Here is an 18,807-nt window from a genome sequence, read left to right on the forward strand (position 1 = left end):
CACACATCTGGTGCCTGCTCCAATTATCAGGAGGGGCGTACAAAGCTCAAGAACTAGACTAAAAGCAGGCACCACACATACTACCAGTCCAGTACTACGATCAGGGCACCGCACACCAAACATTAACTAAACGGTGCCCCCTTGTTCACTTCACTCAGGCTTACTTCTTAGATGGCAATAGCATTGTCTTCAAATCGCCGTCACGGCTTCCTTGTGCAGGCTTGGTGACATACTCCATATTGGGTGCCATCCAGAGAGCACATACCAAGTTTATCGTCAGGATAAGATAAGCCGGCCATGGATCCCACCAGTTGTCATAACGCCTGGCCATCACCGTGATCATGCCAATGTAATAGAAGACGTGGCACGGCGCACACATCCTACAAAGCGGAACAAGCAGCGTGAGCAAAAGATTAGGAGGCGGGAGGAAGTAAACAATGCGTTAGTTTGCATCTACAATCCAACGTAATGATTACGAATTCACTGGAAAGTTTGACTGATTGAGTTTACAAGGGACGATCATCATCGACTAAAGAGCAACACAATGACCTGTAACCTAAAAGTAATTTAGCAACCATGGTACTAAACAACTAGCCATAGCCACTGGTATAGCCTTGTCGGTACCCCAGGACTGGGGTACCCCTCTTGCTGTGTCTGAGCACGGGTCTCGTAGTTATCCTTAGCTATGCCTTGACGGCCGAGCAGCCGGACCCCTGTGGTCTGGAGCCCTACTCTCCCGGCAAATGGCCCCGGACCCGCTCCCCGCTCGGGGAGGGTCCGGTGACGCCACGTGTCCACAGGTCTGGGCACGCGCACGGTACCACTTGGCTTCCACTGGAAGACTCGCCTGCCTACCGCATTCAATGCGGTAGACGGAAGTGCGTCTTGCCACAGCAGAGCCCGAGGCGGCTTTTGCTAGGTTGCACTATTGGCCGTGTGTTACCAAGGCGCATAGTACAGTCGCTGGCACCGTCCACGCCGCGTATGTCAGTCTACTATGCTAGTTGGACATGACAGCTCGGCTTCGCCCATTATGACGCCTACATGGTAGACCCAGCAGTCTACGCCGCAAGCTACATTGCCCCAACGGGCGCCTCGCTGATGGGACAAATAAGGACTCCCCTCGGTCAGAGAGTCTACAGGGCGATGAAGTGTATCCGGCAAGGGATTCTCCATCACTGTAGCACCATTAGTGACTATTTAGTATAGTATACATCCTTGTTGGGCCTACCTGTCGGGATCCAACGCCTGTGTACGCGTCCCCCTTGCTCTATAAAAGGGAGACGCCCGTTAGAGAAAGACTCAAGTCCAACAGGGGACTTGGAGGCAGAGGATAGACTCATCCACAGACACAAGAGCAATACAACTCTCAGTGGACGTAGGGTATTACGCTCCGGCGGCCCGAACCACTCTAAATCGCCGTGAGTTCATGTGTGCTTGCCTCCGGGCTAGATTAGCCTAACCGCCTAGTACTTCCCCGAGTCCTCCCTCACCGGGAATAGGCGGGTGCGCTCCGCCACCCGGCTGTGGGTACCCTAAAAATCCCGGGACATTTTTGCATCGTCCGTGGGGAGGATGCAGGCGTTGGCTAGATCTCCAAGTTTTTGAGGCTGAGCTCATCCTCTGCGACAGCAGCGAGAAGATGAAGAGAGGCATGGTGGCACCTACGGCGCATGTCACTACGCTGAGGCACCAGCACCCTCGGTTCGGCGGTGCAAGGCAGCTGCGCCTGCTGTGCGTCGCCACTGCGACGCCTCAGAGCCGGCACGGTGGTGCGCGGGGGCGACGCCTGTTGCGTGTCGCCCCGCGCCATCCCAGAGTCGGCTCAAGGTTTTCTCTCAAGCAACGGCCACGCTTCCTTTGCGGTGGCATGACGTCGGCTCAAGGCTTTCTCTCAACATGGAGCCTGAAGCCAACGGCCATCCTGGAGGAAGTTGGCCGTGTCATCGTGTCGTCTCTGGCACCACCCGAGGTGCTTGGTGCTGCCGCTGACAGGACCCCGCCACCAGGTGCGGGGGCCCCTGGCGCTAGCACCAAGGACAAGCCGGCGAACGACCGCCCTTCTCCACGCCCCGTGCTCGTCCATATGAGCACCCATTCTCCTGCTGCACCAGGGCGGAAGACCAGGTTCTGCCGCAGCAAGCGGCAGGCAGGTTGGCTCCCGGTGGCAGACGACGACGGCAGGGGGGGCCTCTTCCATTCAAAGCCAAAGAATTTGTCTCATGCTACCTAAGCATATGACAGCTCTTAGGCAAGGAATGGTCCCCCGAGCTCCCGAGGTGATACTGGATGATGCAGTTTAGGCACATCCAGGGCGCCTTCACCTCCGACGACTATGAAGAATCCAGGAGTAGCGGTACAACTTCCAATCAGAGAAGGACATGCTGTATAGGATGCAGCCGAAGGTTACTCCTAAGATAAGACTAAGAAAACTCCTCCTTTGTAATAACGTGGCGCCTAAGTGTGAGTCCAGAGCGGTCAAGGTCCGACCTTGTAAACCCGGCCTCTGGCCCTATCACACAAACAGGCAAAAAACGGTCTGGAGCGGTAGAGGTCCGACCTCGTAATCCCGACCTCTGATGTACCATGACAACCACAATAATAAAGGGGATTTTCTTTCTCAGTTTTATCAAGGCTCCACCTTGATTATATTTATTTGCCTTGGTTTAACTATTCTTTCCTCTTAAGCAGAATCTTCCTTTTATTGCTAACAATCCAAGTTAAGTTGCTGGCTTGTGGCTGGGTGGGGACACCCCTTCTAGCTGGAAGGCAGTTCGGACCCCTAAGGACCTGCTCCGGAGAAGTAGTATTCGTATCTTGGGGTAGAGAAGCTCCGCGTAGCTTAGCCTGGTAATGTACCCTAAGTTTACGTACTTCACTACCCTGTTACAAGTACTCTAGTATCCGAGACTGCTGTCTTTAGAGGTCCCGGGCTCCCTTCTAGTATAAGGCTTGGTTTCTCGCACCTTACTATGAGGACCGGTGACATTTCCTCGGATCGTTAGCAATGACTCAAGTCCACTCCGGTGGCCCGCTCCGGCGGAGACCGCTCGCCACGGTCGCTCCAAGTCCACTCCGGTGGCCCGCTCCGGCGGAGACCGCTCGCCACGGTCGCCAGGAGCCAGGTCCGGGGAAGTGATTCTTGCTCCCTGAGCGGTCCGAGGACCGTGTAGCCGCTTGGCTTTGTTCTGTACCCCAAGTCTACACCTTCACCGCCCTACGGAGAGCACTCTAGTACCTGAGCCTAACAACGGGTGATCCGGTCTCCAAGGGGTCCGGAGCACCCGCTCTCGACGAAGAGCACGCCGACATAGCCAAAGCTGTGTGGAAACACATCATAATGGTGGCCCCACCTGCGGATTCGTACCTCTCCCAAGGTGGGCCCGGGGGCCACTGTCGGTACCCCAGGACTGGGGTCCCCCTCTTGCTGTGTTTGAGCAAGGGTCTTGTAGTTATCCTTAGCTACGCCTTGACGGCCGAGCAGCCGGACCCCTATGGTCCGGAGCCCTACTCTCCCGGCAAATGGCCCCGGACCCGCTCCCCGCTCGGGGAGGGTCCAGTGACGCCACGTGTCCAGAAAGGAGGTAGCCCTCCGCCGAAACCGCTGGGGGCCCCGGACCCCAGCCGGGTCCCGGACCCCCATATACTATCCGGACCCCTCAGCAGGTGGAACCGACACCCCGCCTGGGTTCGGAGCCGCCACGTGTCCACAGGTCCGGGCACGCGCGCGGTACCGCTTGGCTTCCACTAGAAGACTCGCCTGCCTACCGCATTCAATGCGGTAGACGGAAGTGCGTCTTGCCACAGCAGAGCCCGAGGTCGCTTTTGCCAGGTTGCACTGTTGACCGCGTGTTACCAAGGCGCATAGTACAGTCGCTGGCACCATCCACGCCGCATATGTCAGTCTACTATGCCAGTTGGACACGACGGCTCGGCTTCGCCCATTATGATGCCTACATGGTAGACCTAGCAGTCTACGCCGCAAGCTACATTGCCCCAACGGGCGCCTCGCTGATGGGACAAATAAGGACTCCCCTCGGTCAGAGAGTCTACAGGGCGATGAAGTGTATCCGGCAAGGGATTCTCCATCACTGTAGCACCATTAGTGACTATTTAGTATAGTATACATCCTTGTTGAGCCTACCTGTCGGGGTATCCAACGCCTGTGTACGCGTCCCCCTTGCTCTATAAAAGGGAGACGCCCGTTAGAGAAAGACTCAGGTCCAACAAGGGACTTGGAGGCAGAGGATAGACTCATCCACAGACACAAGAGCAATACAACTCTCAGTAGACTTAGGGTATTACGCTCCGGCGGCCCGAACCACTCTAAATCGCCGTGAGTTCATGTGTGCTTGCCTCCGGGCTAGATTAGCCTAACCGTCTAGTACTTCCCCGAGTCCTCCCTCACCGGGAATAGGCGGGTGTGCTCCGCCACCCGGCTGTGGGTACCCTAAAAATCCCGCGACAAGCCTGCTAGCCTTCGGGAGAGAAGAAGTTAAGATATCATCTCTTAACTCCAAAAGACTAAATCCGCTAATAGCCGGCTATATCCTGCTATAGCCGCTAAATTAAGGGTTATTTAACCAGCTAAACTATATAATTGGTCATTATTTATTATTAGTTTAGTATTGAACTTCGTCATTTACAAAATTTAGTATTTTTGTCAATGATGTAACGAGGGAATGAAGCTCAAGACGTACTTCAATATATGAAAAAAAATTTATTTTGTATTTATTTGCAGAATTGCTAATGGATTTATGTATGGCTTGAAGCTTCTAGAAGATTAGAGAGTATACATGAATTATAGTTACCATGCTTCATGGTGAAATATAGAATACTCTAGAAATTAGATATTTGTATAGTTAGATAAGTATGAGAAAAATTCTAAAGTTACATATTTTGTAAAGAAGTGTGTAGAGAAAATGGACACATGTCATATGAGCCATGGAATCCTTATAAATAGGGGTGCCCCCTCCCCTCTTGCCATACCATGGCATAATAGATCTCAAGTACGAGATGACAAGATTGTCATGTAGTGTAGTAGTGTCATGGTACCGTAGCCACATAAAGAGTGTAAGAGTCTTGTGTTGTACTAAATTATGGTGAATAAAGAGTTGAGTTCCCATATAGAATTGGTCTCTCGTATTAGTCTCTAGGTGAAGGTCTTCTTGATGTAGTGTGGGTATAGTGTGCACAAAAGAAGTTGGTGTCAAGGCTACGGGGCGATTTCACAACATATGATATTTATAAAACCGCAAAATGGGTTAGTTAGGTTGTAGTCCGCTATAGCCTTTCTTAACCTTATCCCGCTATTTTAAACACTAATAAATCCATAAGTATGGCGTGCAATGTATACCATAGTCATGATTGTACCCTCTCTGTGTGTGTGAGAACGAGAGTGAGAGAGAGAGAGTCTGCCCCCAAAATTATCCAGCCACATGCCGGCCAGATTGTCCAAATAGCCGAATATGCTAACAATTCTGAAGTAGTACTACTTGATAAACGAGCTAAGAACTATAAAGTCGTGTTTAGTTCGCAAAAAAGTTTAGGTTTTGATATTGTAACACATTTTGTTGTTATTCGACAATTAATGTCCAATCATGTTACACCACCATAGCTCCAATGGCAAGCACCCACAATGCCGACGCACCAAACATGCAAATGCGCATCCACTCCATCAGCATCACACCACAAATTGCTTGCCCAACTAGCAGAGCCCCTGATTCTGCCCCAACCCCGCTCTGACAATACCAGAGATGGTCGCTGCTGGAATCATCAGGCACATTGGAAGGGCTTGGAGGACGATCTTATGCTCACACAGACAGAGCCCGACACCATGGATGACAGGAGGTATGTGGGAGTAAACAACACCCGCAGAGACAAGCAGCAAGACAATACAGTCTGCCACCGTGCCCCACAACTCGGGGTTCCTCTGTACACCACAGAAACATCCATGAAATAGAGCGCAGGTTTTCTGTGTATGAAAGGACTGGCAAAATTAATTAAGTTTGTGTCACTGAACTTACCAGCTTCCCAAGGGGACATTGCCAGAAAACTGTTGACGATCCATCAACCCGCTCAAGCAAAGGTGAGGTACGATCAGAGGCCATTGAACTTGAACAGCTGCCACAGAAATATGTGTCATATATAAGGACTGACTTCTCGACGTTCCCAAAATTCTTGTGTCAATTTTCATTCATTTTCTTAGCCAATAGAAATATGACACACCACAAAGAGAAAATAATTGAAATAACATCATACTGAGAATCTGGATGATAACATGGGAAGAGTCGATCAGATCCCCAGATAAGATAAATAGGATAACCAATTGAAAACATATAGACAAATCAATCAGATTCTGCACACGTGCTTGAAGGGGAAAAATTAGTGTCCTCGTGTGATACTTGGTCTAAAACAGACTTAATTTTGTTTGCCATGTATGAGTGCGCAAAAGAATCTTCACTGATCCAAATGCTAAACATCCAGAAAATTGACCATAAAAATCAGTCAGAGACCTCACAACCCTCAGACAAATGATTGTTATGAGATATGAAAAGAACTGTTATTTCAAACTCCGAAAAGCTACAAACAGTGAATCCGAAAGATTGTCTTCAAAGAAAGGACTAGAGACTTAGTTCTATTATCCATTAAAAAAATGGAAAAACATATAGATTAGTTCACGGAAAATTAGTCATTTCTGTTAGAAAAAACAAGATAAGTCATTTGCCTCCCAAAAACATATAGACATATTATTACAAAATTAGTCAAGGTGACAATTGACCCCCGAAGTTCAGTCCCCGACCCGTCCCCAAACTGCAAAACCGGTCAAAAATCAGCCCTGTCCCCGATGGGCCCCCGAATCTGTCAGTGCCCCAGTGAGGATTCATGTGCAACAATAAAGATAGAGCACATTTTGAGATCAATGGCACAAATTTGTTTTAACAAGAATCAATAAGATTTTGCAGATCAGTAAGAATGAAAAAACCAAATTAAAGATTGTTGTGAGGTTCTCATGAAAAATTAAACATGTACAATTTCCCTTGAAATTATTGGGATCAACAGGATTTTGCTGCAGTGACAGAAACAATGGGAATGCCCGGAATACACACACACAAGCATTTCTAAAATAGTCACAATGATTTTACTGATTTGCACATTCGAACAATAAATGAATCTAAGGCGGAATAGCCATTATGGTGCTTGAACTTAATTTCGCCCCTGGACTATCAAAGTAAACAGATTCAGCCATCCCCACCCCCCCCCCCCAAATCGTCCTTCATCCTGCGTGTCATGCCACATCACCATCCAATCATCTAAGGTTTTCAAGGTTGTTATGTCCAAAAGTAAAATCCTACCATCTATATGCTGCACACATCTATTTGTCTATGTGCTCTGTTATGAAGAAACAATCCCATGAATTTTCATTCTCATATTCCACAAACAACACATGATATTCATGACGAGACGCTGATGAGGTGTGCTAACATGGCATGACACCTAGGACAAAGGACGTAATTGAGCTGTGCGGAGAAGTTCAGGGATGAAATCGAACCTCTCCTGTAAAAGTTCGAAGATGAAAATGGCTAAATTGTAGCTAAATCTAAACTCTGACTTTATTTAAATTACTCTGAATTCACACAACTGACATACTACTGCATAGAAACAAGTCATCACAGTAACAGAGTTAAGTTCAACAACCTCCCTCACAGAGGTGTGAGTCCAACAGCTCTCAGGCCCACGCGTCAGGAGGGGGAAGTCCCTCCACCCTTCCCACCACGAGCCGCGGACGCCCACAAACACTCGCATGATTCCACTATAGAGTAGCTACTCCTAACCTGGTAAATCGCCAGGATGAAGAACTAACACGCGAAAATGCTGCCTACCCACTGTCTCTTGCCGCGCCTCCCTCCGCCACCCTAGCGAGAAAAAGAATCGAAAAAAAGGACAGAGAGGGAAGGGCGAGGTGCAGTGAGGCGCTCACCTGAGGCTAGTCACCGAGGCCGAGGCCGCAGCCATGCAGAGCGTCGCGCTCCCTCCGCCCTCCGGTCGCCAACGTCCCTCGCGTCCCGATGGTGACACGAGCAGAGGAAGGGGAAAGGAGAAGACACAAAGAGGAGGGCGCGGCGTGGTATTTGAGGCGGGTTTTCTCTAGGGTTTAGCGCCCGCGGCCGGAGCAGGTGCGGTAGGTGCCGCCGCTCGGGCCCACAACCAGGCCGGGAACAGGACGGGAGCAGATTTGGACGGAACGGAATGGAAAATGCCTTGAGACGGAACGGGGGAGGAGAGCTAGAAGGAGGGCGGAACGGTGGAAAAAGCAGATGGAGAGAGGTGGGGTTCTTGCTGTAGAGGAGGAAGAAAGAAGACAGGGGCCATGGGCGAGCATGCTTTACTAATATTTGAATTTTTATCTCCAATTTAAAGTATAAATGTTTGAAGTTTTTTACTCTTACGTGTGTGTATGTATGAGTAATAGTTAATAAGCGAAAACAAAAAGGCGCTATTCGGCTCTCTTTACCATAGGGCACATTTGGTAGCGCTCCTTCCTGATTTCACTACGCCCACAAAGCCAAAAATATCACTCCCCCATTCTTCATGTGATTCTCTTCCATTCGTCTCCACTAGCCACGCAGCTGACCATCTCAACCATTAGTGTTGCTGCTTCTAGTGCTTGCCGTCGTCTCCATTTATCTTACGATGCGCCATGGATCATCAGCATCCAAGTCCTATATGCACGATGTGTGCACGATGCTTATTTTGATTTGTACTATACATCTATCCATGCCGTAGAAAGTGTGGAATTGATGCACAACTTTCTTTTGTTTACAAGAAAAAAAAATTGATGAACTACTGATGAACTGTGGGTGTGTTTAGTTGGTGAAAATATTTAAATTTCGGTATTGTAGCACATTTTGTTGTTATTTGATAAATAATATCTAATAATAGACTAATTAGACTTAAAAAATTCATCTCGTGCTAATAAGTTAAACTATGTAATTATTTATTTTTTTTAATTATATTTAATACTCTATATATGTGTCCGAAGATTCGATTTGACGGTTATTTTAGAATTTTTTTAAAACTAAACAGGGTCTCCCAAACTACCATTTTGCAATGCAACCAGTAGTAGTGCTAGAAGTATACCACACTGCTACAGCTAGCCGTGTGCACCTGGAGGCGGTACAAACAGACCCCGGCAAAAAGCCTGCAGCCCACCTGCACCCCCACTACCCCACCCCACCCCCAGCTGTTTCACGGATACCGGCACGAATCGCAAAGCACGACCCCACGGGCCAAATCCAAGTTCCAACCCCACCTCCACCCACACTTCCTTGGCTGTCAAGGCATCACACGCTGACACAGCTGTTGCACTCCGCAAGAATCCAAGTTGGTTCCGGCGGAGGGAGCAAGAGCAAATTTGCTCCCTCTTTGTTTCCCACGTTCTCTCTGTATACAGTGCCAAACAGTACATCTACAGTGTCAAACAGTGTATTTGCTCCTTCATTTGCTCCTTCCACTGTGGACGGTGCAAAGGGGAAGCTGGAGGGTTCTTGTAGGTGTTCTTGTTCTATGGAGTACTACTGTGCAGCGGTGGATTCCAGCGGCCGGCGATGTGGTCAACCATAGGAGCTTCGGTGGAGATCTTTGTTTTTTTTTCCTAGGAGCTTCCGTGTCTCAGTAGGGTAGAGCAGTTTTTCCTTCCGTATCCTTTGCTCATGTATCCGTATATGTATGGGGTCTTGTTTGTTTTCCTTGTGTATTAATGCATAAAAAAACACGCGTTGGTACTGTATCACAACTACTAGGGGGGTGCATTGCCCGTCGTCTTGGTGTGCCGGTGCCGCGTGGACCATTATCTACCTCCTACACGTATGATGTGCGTGCATCCATAGAACAATAGAATTGATGGCCAAATTACTAGTTGATACAAAGCTCTGTCTTTGTTGAGAAGAAGAAAAATAATGAAGTACTGATGATCATGACCGAGGGTGCCTTACGGCTACAACCTTTTGCGTGATCCTGTATGCACACACCCAAATACCCAATGACCCAATGATAAAAAAAACCCCAATGACCCAAGGTACGCAGACGGCTACTCAAAAGAGGAGGGTTATGTGGCCCACATTTCATGGACTCGTCTACGTGACTACTCAAAACTGAGGTGGCAAATTTTTTTTATCAAAATCTTAGTAAGTATAGTACTTTGTGAGGTATGCTATTTTTTCACAGCAGCCGTGCAGCACGAATCGCAAAAGCATCATCTGGACGCCGCATCCTTCCAAGTTCCAACCCCTTCGCCAATCGCCATCCCCCACCGCCACGAAAAGCGCAGGCGCGGCATTTACCCCACACCACCCCTTGCGCAGGCGTCGCACCCCGCAAGAATCCAAGAAGGGAGGAGAAGAGACAGAAGAGAGAGAGAGAGAGAGAGAGAGAGAGAGAGACGCGCGTCCATGGCTTTCGCCGTCGCCTCCAAGCGGGCCCCGCTGGCCGGCCTCCTCAAGAAGCTCCTCCTCGCCGCGCCCGCCGTCCCCGCGCTCCGCCCGGCGTCCGTCGCCGCCGCCCGCGGCCTCTTCAACACCGGGGGCGCGCGGTTCCGCCGCGACGACAGCGACGCCGACTACGAGGAGTCCAGCGGCGACGAGGACGTCTTCTGCGACCGCCGCTGCCGCCGCCGCCGCGCGCGCGACTTCTCCGCCCCCACGTTCTTCTCCGCAGGTACGCGCCGCGCCACCCGTTCCGTTTCCGCCCGCTCGCTTTAAAACCCCGTCGACAAGAGGATCCGTTCTGATGGGGGTGTGCGTGTGCGTAATTTGGGGGTTTCTGCAGACCCGTTCGGCGAGCCGGTGAGGCCGGGCCGGCTGCTGGCGCTGATGGAGGACGACGCGGCGGCGCCGAGGCGCGGGTGGTGGGTGTCCAAGGAGGACGGCGACGCGGTGCAGCTGAAGGTGCCGATGCCGGGGCTGGGAAAGGAGCACGTCAAGGTGTGGGCGGACCAGGACGGCCTGGTGATCGCGGGGGAGGACACCGGGGACGACGACGGTGACGACGAGGGCCCGGCGCGGTACGGCGGCTACATCGCGCTCTCCTCGGACGCGTTCAAGATGGACCAGATCAAGGCGGAGATGAAGGACGGGGTGCTCAAGATCACCGCGCCCAAGATCAAGGTCGAGGACCGCAAGGACGTGTTCCAGGTCAAGGTCGAGTAGGGGAGGGCGATGGAATCCGGTCAGTCCAGGTCCCGTAGACGCAGTTCAGTAGTAGCAGTGCTCAAGAACCAGTAGTAGTTTAGTGCAGTAATTGATGCTGATGGAGAAGGTTGCGATCGAGAGGGAGACGTGCTTTTTGGTGGACTGGTGGTGTTTCGAGCCTGTCGATGTCTGAGGCAGACATGCTTGCCTTTCAGTTCGTCCTGTTTTGGTTCATGATGGTGACGACGACTCCTGATGAGATCTTGCTATGAACTTCTCCTGAGTAATGGCGTAATGACATCTAATCTGGATTCATGTGCTTGTGTTCTTGTGAATCCTTGCATTGCCCATCGTCTGAGAAATGTCATCGTGAAATCTGAACTTGATAATGCAGCAGTCGCAGCTTGGAGTGAAATGCCAGTGGGTCTGGTGCCGCCTTGTTTACATTTCTCTGTTCATCCTGTTGTGCTTCTTGAATGGTTGCTTGGTTGATTCTAAACGTGTTGATTGTTCAGAATCAGAAATGCAGCAACTGCAATTTGGTGTGGAATGCCATTTGTGCGCTGAAAATTTCGTCATTCTGATTTGTCGAGGTTGCTCGACTGTGATGACTGATCATCTTGAAGAGAAATGACGAGAAATTTCGTCATTCTGATTTGTCAAGTGTATATATCCTTCCTTTTTTTTGTGGGTTTTAGGCTTGGCTCCTTGTTGGACTGATCGTATGGTTGTAAACTTGTACCGAACGGTAAATGATCTTTGTGTTCCTACATGGTAATATCCACCAAGTCTGTCAGGGCCTGCCCTCTAATTATCCCCTGCTTGAGAAATGAGAAGTTCAGGTGCTTTAGAATGCGTGTTCATCTCCATTGCGATATGCTCCACTACACCATCCACTAACCATGAATCGATATTACCTGCTCCATGTGGTACAAAAATATTATGTGCTCCATCACGAATATTTAGAGGAAAGCTACAACAATTAGACGACTATACACATCCCGTCTAATTTCACTGGGAATCTGGATATGATCTCAAACATCAGATATAGAAACAGCAAAAGTTCAGAAACCAAAACTGCATTCATAATAACGTGGGCTCAGCCTCAGTATAAAATGTCAAATCTGTTCATCTAACAAACGAAGACAGGCACATGAAAGATGAAACTTTATCTGAGTGAATGTTGATGTCAAGCTGCTCCAGTAATTCTATATTTCTCTGTTTATTACCATCTACTTACAAGAAGTTGAGTTAATTATCCCTATCTAAAGATTCTCAAAACTTCTCTATAGTCCTATACAGCAATTTGGCTACATATGTAGTCTTGTACAGCTGCTTCCACCTCCAGCTGTCGACTTCTGAACAAGCCCAACCAGCCAGAACTTCAGCCACAGCTGGACAATGGCGCACCAACGAATAGTTGGTGCATGAAGTTAGGGACACGGAAGCTCTGATCAGTGTGCACCTTGCTCGCTGGAATTATTAGTGTGCATCTTCCTCTGTGTTTCTGAATTGCTCTATTTACACGGGAGTGGCTACCGGGATCAGCAAGGACGATCGGCTCCATGGCTTAGATGCTGACAAGAGAATCATCGCTGTCTGGAGACCCTGGTTGACACAGGCAGTCGGGAAGAGGATTCTCATAAAATGCCTCTTCTGACCGAAACCTGTCTTTGCCCTTTGTTCCCGAGACTGGACCTTTTCGTTTCCGCGGAGAGCCTTGTCTGAAGATCCAAAGATCAAAGATAAATAAAAAACTCAGATAATAGTCTTGTAGTACTCATTATCAATCGTTTAGTTTGATACCTTTTCCGATGCATGTCTAGTATCCTTTCAGATAGCTTCTTGCCTTCCTTCAGTAATCCACTGTCAACTTTGTCAAACAATCGAACTAATGCTTTCCTGAATCAGAGAAAGAAAATAATGCGATTCTGAAGGGAATGGTAAGACAATTTCACTGAAATTGATAAATTAACTGATTTATGGTTTCACCTGTCAGGACTTATTGTCTTCCGGTGACCAAGAAAACGGCGATGACCTGCAACAGCCCGTGCCATGTTCCCTGAATAGGATGGAATAAAGACATCGCTTTCCACCGAAACAATGTAATCCAGAGCTGCCATTTGAGCCGCATATTGGCTAAAAGGACGTAGCTCCTCAGCTGAGGCAAGTTTCTCCTGCAATGAAGCACAGACATATGTTGGCTCAAGAAAGTTGTATTAAACGCTATAAAACAGATGGAATGGTAGTGGCTGTACCTTGTTCATCAGAATCGGGAAGCGTGATTGCAAATCAACCATATGAGATTCACCTCCATATATTTCTCCTGCGGCTATGTACACTGGGGTGCTTGATGGATATCCAAGGGCAGAAAGAAACATGCCAACCTCCTTTGGTGTCAAGGGGCAATATCCATGGGATCTTTGTTCTAATGGATCAATGTCTTTCACCTTCCAGTAGGTTGTGTTTTCTCTATAAGAATAAAAAAAACATAATTCAATTGAACAGCTGGTAATATCTACTGTTGTAAAAAAACAGGCAAGACAGTGTGTAATAAATAAATAAATAAATCCTAAGTCCTTGCCTGATCATTGCAAGTTCTTCTGATTCTGTTTGAGATAGACCGTATGTGCAACCGCTAAAAGCAAGCATATCCTTTTCATAGCGTAGATGCAAAGCGATATATGGTCCAAATGATCTCATCCTCTCCACCAATAGCTGCCAAAACCAGTTACATCTTGGTTTCTCAAAACATTTCTTGGTATGTAAATAAGGGAATAATGGCCATGATAAAATATTAGAGAATGATTTACCTTGCCTAAAGCTTCAATTGGGGGAGCAAATCTAAGTGCTTGGAAAAAGGCCCTACATCGAAGCTTTTGAATGTCTGTAGGAAGGTAGTTGTTTGCGAGGCGAGAATCTGACTTAGCAGCTCGAATGACCTAGAAGTTTTCAGTCAGTATCACAGTACCAAAAATTGCATCAAGCAGTCACTGCTTAAAATTGTTTGGTATGGAAGTGCATAGTGGTGGTTAAATCCAGACCTGGCGATGATCCCACAGTGGAGAAATTTCATCCTGGTAATAATCTACTCCAGACCAACTCTTGAAGTACCTAACAGACTTTGGAGCTTTCACCAACTCCTTAGGCAGTTTCTTCTCAACTTTCACATCATTTGCTAAAGAATTTATGAAGTGTTCTTCATCAAATACATCTGAAAAGTTGCTGATATCGAAAAATAATTTGTTAGTCTCAGGTAAATTAATAGGAAGCTGAAGATAAACCCTACATATGACATACCACATACCTTCTGTCATGCCAAAATGATTTCTTATCAAGCTCTGGAATGATGAGTGTAGCATTAAGTATACGCGCAACTGCCACCATATCACTGATCTGCCATAAGATGAAGAGCTGGCTATTAAAGAGGAGATAAAAAAATGTGTTGGATTTTGAGCCCAAAGTATATCTGCCCATGATAGCAGACACGGATCTGTACCAAGTAAACAAAGGACAACATGTGCAACAAGCAAAAAAAAGTAACATTTCCCCTTCTATTACTCAAATCACATGACACTGTTGTTTGAGAGAATTTGTACAAGTACCAATTGGTAAAAAACTAGTTTCAGTTATCATAAAATGTCGTTAACCATAATCAAGATAACCTAAACAAAAATATCAAACCCTCCTAGTTCTTTAAACTCAAGTACAACTATAACATTAGTTAGTTTCAGTTATGTAACAATCCGCATGCCCGAGACTGTGACTGCTTTTGGTCACCAATAACAAAACAAGCACTTTTTTGTCCTGCTTATTATCCTGCTATAAACAAAAACCAAAATAATGACCGGAGACCTGTCAAAGTTATACAGAGGACATCCAAACAAGCATCCTTCGGAAGAAAAATAAAAATCATCATGACATTCAATATGAAGGGAAAGATATTTGGAATGGCAATGGGACAACATCCACCCACCAACTATTCTCAGGAGTAAGGGCTCCATCTTTAACCGCAGTTGAGCCACTCAATCTGTGTCGGCAACAACTCAGTCAACCCATACTACTATAGTAATAGGGAAATAAACAGCTTAGTTTCACAACCACCATGTACAGCTTATTTAAGCACATTAGCATCAGAACGCCAACTACATGTAAGCACCAAACGACTGCTCAGGGGGGAAAAGCACATTGATAAAAGCACCAAAAACATAGTACCCACAAAAGCAAATCTGATGATGAATCGTCAAGTCTGATTAAACAGCCCACATGCACGCATGCTGTGTTCTCCTACACTCTTGTTTTCATTATTGTATTATTTATTGAGCTGTTGGTTCACACGCTGAAGTCAACACATCTAATCCAAACCAGGCAATGAATCTCATTAGTACAAGCAGGAACAGCTAGATAAATCTTGACCAGGATGGTCCAGCTTACCCCAGCGCGCATCTGGTTGAGGCCACCATTGGTGTGTACGAGCAGGTACCCCCTCGACGCCACCGGGCCTGCGAGGCAAGACGAACGAAATCAGAGCAGCGCACGATAATCTGGACCGCACGGCGAGAAATCGATGTCGGGGAAGTGTGCCACTGCCAATAATGCGCGTACTTTTGAACTCCGGCGACGGCGCCACGCAGGGCACGAACCGCCGCGACGGCGCCGGCAGCCACAGGCTCCTCTCCGCCGCGCCGTCCAGCTGTCAAATCTAGAGATTAATCCCGGCGTCATGGACTGCCTCCCAAGGACTCAAAAAAAAGCAACGGCGGCGGCGGCTGGTAACAGAATAGCGAGATACGCGGGCACCGAGCAGAGACCAATCGATCACCTTTCGCGACTGCGGCGACGCGAGCTGCGGCGGCGCGACCTCCCGCTCCCACCGCAGCTCCTCGGACTCCCGCGGCTGCCAGAGGCGGTAGGGCGCGCCGGAGGAGGAGGAGGCGGCCGGGGAGCCGGAGAGGTGGAGGGCGAGGGCGAGCAGCGCGGCCGCGGCGGTGACGGTGGCGCCCGTGGCGGCGAGCGAGAGCAGCCACCACCGCAGCGCCGCCCGCCGCGCCGCCGCGCCCGCGGGCCTTACCTTCCGGCGCAGCGGCATCTCATCCGCCTAGGGGGGACGGGGGGTAAGCGAAACACTCTCCTCCCCTCTCGCCCCTCCAACGATCGACGGCGACGGCCGCGGCCAATTGGACCACGAAGTGGCGCGGCGATGCGCTGGGCTATTCGTCTCCGCCTCGAGGGGGAAGGCGTCGCCGCTTTACTCCCTTTGTTCTTCTCGGCAGCGCGTGCTTGCGTGCAGAGCCCTCAACGACGCGGTAAGGCGAGGGAGGCAGGAGTAGTGATGGGCAAAATATACCGAGAACCGAGAACCGAACCGAAATTATCGAGAACCGGAACCGAAGGAATCGGATCCCGTTCGGTTCCATGATCAGAGGAACCGAAGTTTCTCAGTAACTTCGGTTCTTGGGTTCGGTTCCCTCGAAGAACCGAAATTTGGCCCACTTAAACACTTGAGCCCAATATATCACTAGCCCATGTTGAAACCCTAGGTCTAACCCCCAATCCCTCGTCCCAATTCCACCCCGCCGGCCGCCGTCCGACCCCAACCCCCACACCCCCGACGCTCTAGGCTCCAGCCCCCTCCCCCCGTCCGACCTCACCGCTCCAGGCTCCAGCCGCCAGTCCGCCACCCCGCCCGGCGCTCAACCCCGAAGCTCCGCCCGCCACACGGCCACCCCGTCGGCCCGCCCGACCCCAACGCCTGGCGGCTCGGGCGCCGCCGCGCCCACCCGACCTCCGAGCGACACCAGAGCAACGCGACGCCGCCCCCCACGTTGCCACTGGCCACTCGGCCGTCGGACGCCACCCCCGCCCCCGCCTGCTCCCGGCGTTCGGCGCTCGCATCCAGGCCCCACCCTGCGCCCCTGCCCAGTGCGGCCTGCGGCGCAGCGGCGGCTGCCCCTCTAGGCTCCAGGCCTTCCGCGTGCGCCCTGCCCAGTGCGGCCCGCGGCGCTCTAACCCCCTGCCCCAATTGCCCTGGCCGGCTCCGGCCGTCCGGCGTGCGCATGCTCATGTGCCTACCTATGAAAGTTCGATTCCCTGGGTTGGAACCGAGAACCGAATCGAAAGAACCGAAACCGAATTAGCTCGGTTCCTATCTATGAAAAGAACCGATCAATTCTTATTTTTCAGGAACCGAAGTTCCACAAGAACCGAGGAACCGAACCGAAGGGTTCCTCCCGAATGCCCAGCCCGAGGCAGGAGGGGGGTTTTGACGGCGAGCTGAGGGCAATGGCGTTCACCACCTGCCTGTTCTGGATGGATGCGGCGTGGGCTGGGTTGGGGTTGTGCCTGTGCTGATGGGTGGAGCCGGGGAGTAGGGCGCAGGGTCGCAAGCAGGCATGTACAGTACCGGCACAGGACAGGTTGAAGATTGGATTCAGATTCATGGTGGTCTAGGGCACATTTACTAGTGCCTTTTTTTCGGTGCGATTAAGAGATAATTAAGAGATAAACCGAATTTGACGGTATCGTAAATGCTATGGACAACTACCTCCACTATCCACTTTTTTTTTCTAAAGTCCTGACTCCACGAATCTAGTCAAATCGACGGTCCTACGTATAGTAGTACGTTACCGAAACAGTTGGATTCCCATGCAAATTTAGAATGTCAAAACTCAACTCAATTCTAGTATTGGAGAAGGTTCCATGATCTACTAGATTTGGTTTTAATTAACAGATTTCTTTACGGGAACATTTCTCTATGAATCAGAATCACTTTCGTACATCTTTTATCCCCAACTCCTGTCATCGTCTCCCGTGGCCGTCATCGCGTCTCCCGTCATCGCGCTCTTGCTTTCCTCAGCGGATCTGCCATGCCGCCAGCCCCGTCTCCGGCTGCACCAGATCCCCCAGCTCCCACGCGGCGCGCAGCCGCTGGAGTCCGAGCCCCCCGCCCCTCGAACACCGCGATCCGAATTGTAGCCGTTGCGGGCGGCGGCGGCCACGGCCACGCAGCGGGGGCCGTGTTTGGTTTGCGTAGCTAAGTACTGTAGCAAAATTTGATTAATAATTAGAGGTATTAAATAAAAGTATTTTATAAAATTAATTTTACAACTTCAACGCTACTTCGCGAGACGAATTTAATGAGACGTTTAACCGCACGATTAACCGCACAATTAAAGGATAGTTACTATAGCATCACTGTAGCCAATCACGGATTAATTACCGTCATTAGGTTCGTTGCGAAAAATTATACTTATCGGTGAAAAAGTTTTCCAAATAAACTTCGTTTAGTGTTTCATGCAGGCAAAATTCCATCGTAACGCAAGTAGCGCTACTTGCAACCAAACAGAGCCCCGGCAGATGGAAGCAACCGCCACCCCGGATCCTTAGATTAACTAATTATTGATTAACCATGGATTAATTAATATCATTAGATTCGTCTCGCGATTTACAACCCAACTATGAAAAAGTTTTAAAAATAAATTTTATTTGGTATTTCAAATTACCAAAAATCCAACAAAAAGATTTTACCCTCGAATTAAACACGGCCGACACACAGTAGCTCCGTGCGGACCGTGCCAGGCCCGGCTGTCCCGGCGGCTGGCGCTGGCAGTTTGCGTGC

General features: G+C 49.5%; 2 protein-coding genes across 2 annotated transcripts; one reads left to right on the forward strand and one right to left on the reverse strand.

Annotated features, from left to right (window-relative positions):
* The first annotated feature begins 10,377 nt into the window (after positions 1 to 10,377).
* LOC120703165 (26.2 kDa heat shock protein, mitochondrial-like) lies at positions 10,378 to 11,635 on the forward strand. The gene is made up of 2 exons (XM_039987176.1): positions 10,378 to 10,716; positions 10,828 to 11,635. Exons 1-2 carry the CDS (start codon positions 10,452 to 10,454, stop codon positions 11,205 to 11,207), a joined length of 645 nt encoding a protein of 214 aa, XP_039843110.1. The 5' UTR covers positions 10,378 to 10,451; the 3' UTR covers positions 11,208 to 11,635.
* A 617-nt stretch (positions 11,636 to 12,252) lies between these two features.
* Positions 12,253 to 16,502, reverse strand: LOC120703166 (O-fucosyltransferase 7-like). Its single transcript, XM_039987177.1, has 11 exons — positions 16,012 to 16,502; positions 15,795 to 15,882; positions 15,624 to 15,691; positions 14,497 to 14,585; positions 14,234 to 14,414; positions 14,003 to 14,131; positions 13,774 to 13,907; positions 13,448 to 13,661; positions 13,182 to 13,366; positions 12,996 to 13,091; positions 12,253 to 12,913 (listed from the first exon to the last, which is right to left on the reverse strand). The coding sequence occupies exons 1-11, from the start codon at positions 16,276 to 16,278 to the stop codon at positions 12,760 to 12,762; spliced, it is 1,605 nt and encodes a 534-aa protein (XP_039843111.1). The 5' UTR covers positions 16,279 to 16,502; the 3' UTR covers positions 12,253 to 12,759.
* Between the last annotated feature and the right edge of the window lie 2,305 nt (positions 16,503 to 18,807).

Source organism: Panicum virgatum, chromosome 4K, assembly GCF_016808335.1.
Source record: "Panicum virgatum strain AP13 chromosome 4K, P.virgatum_v5, whole genome shotgun sequence".
NCBI lineage: Eukaryota > Viridiplantae > Streptophyta > Magnoliopsida > Poales > Poaceae > Panicum > Panicum virgatum.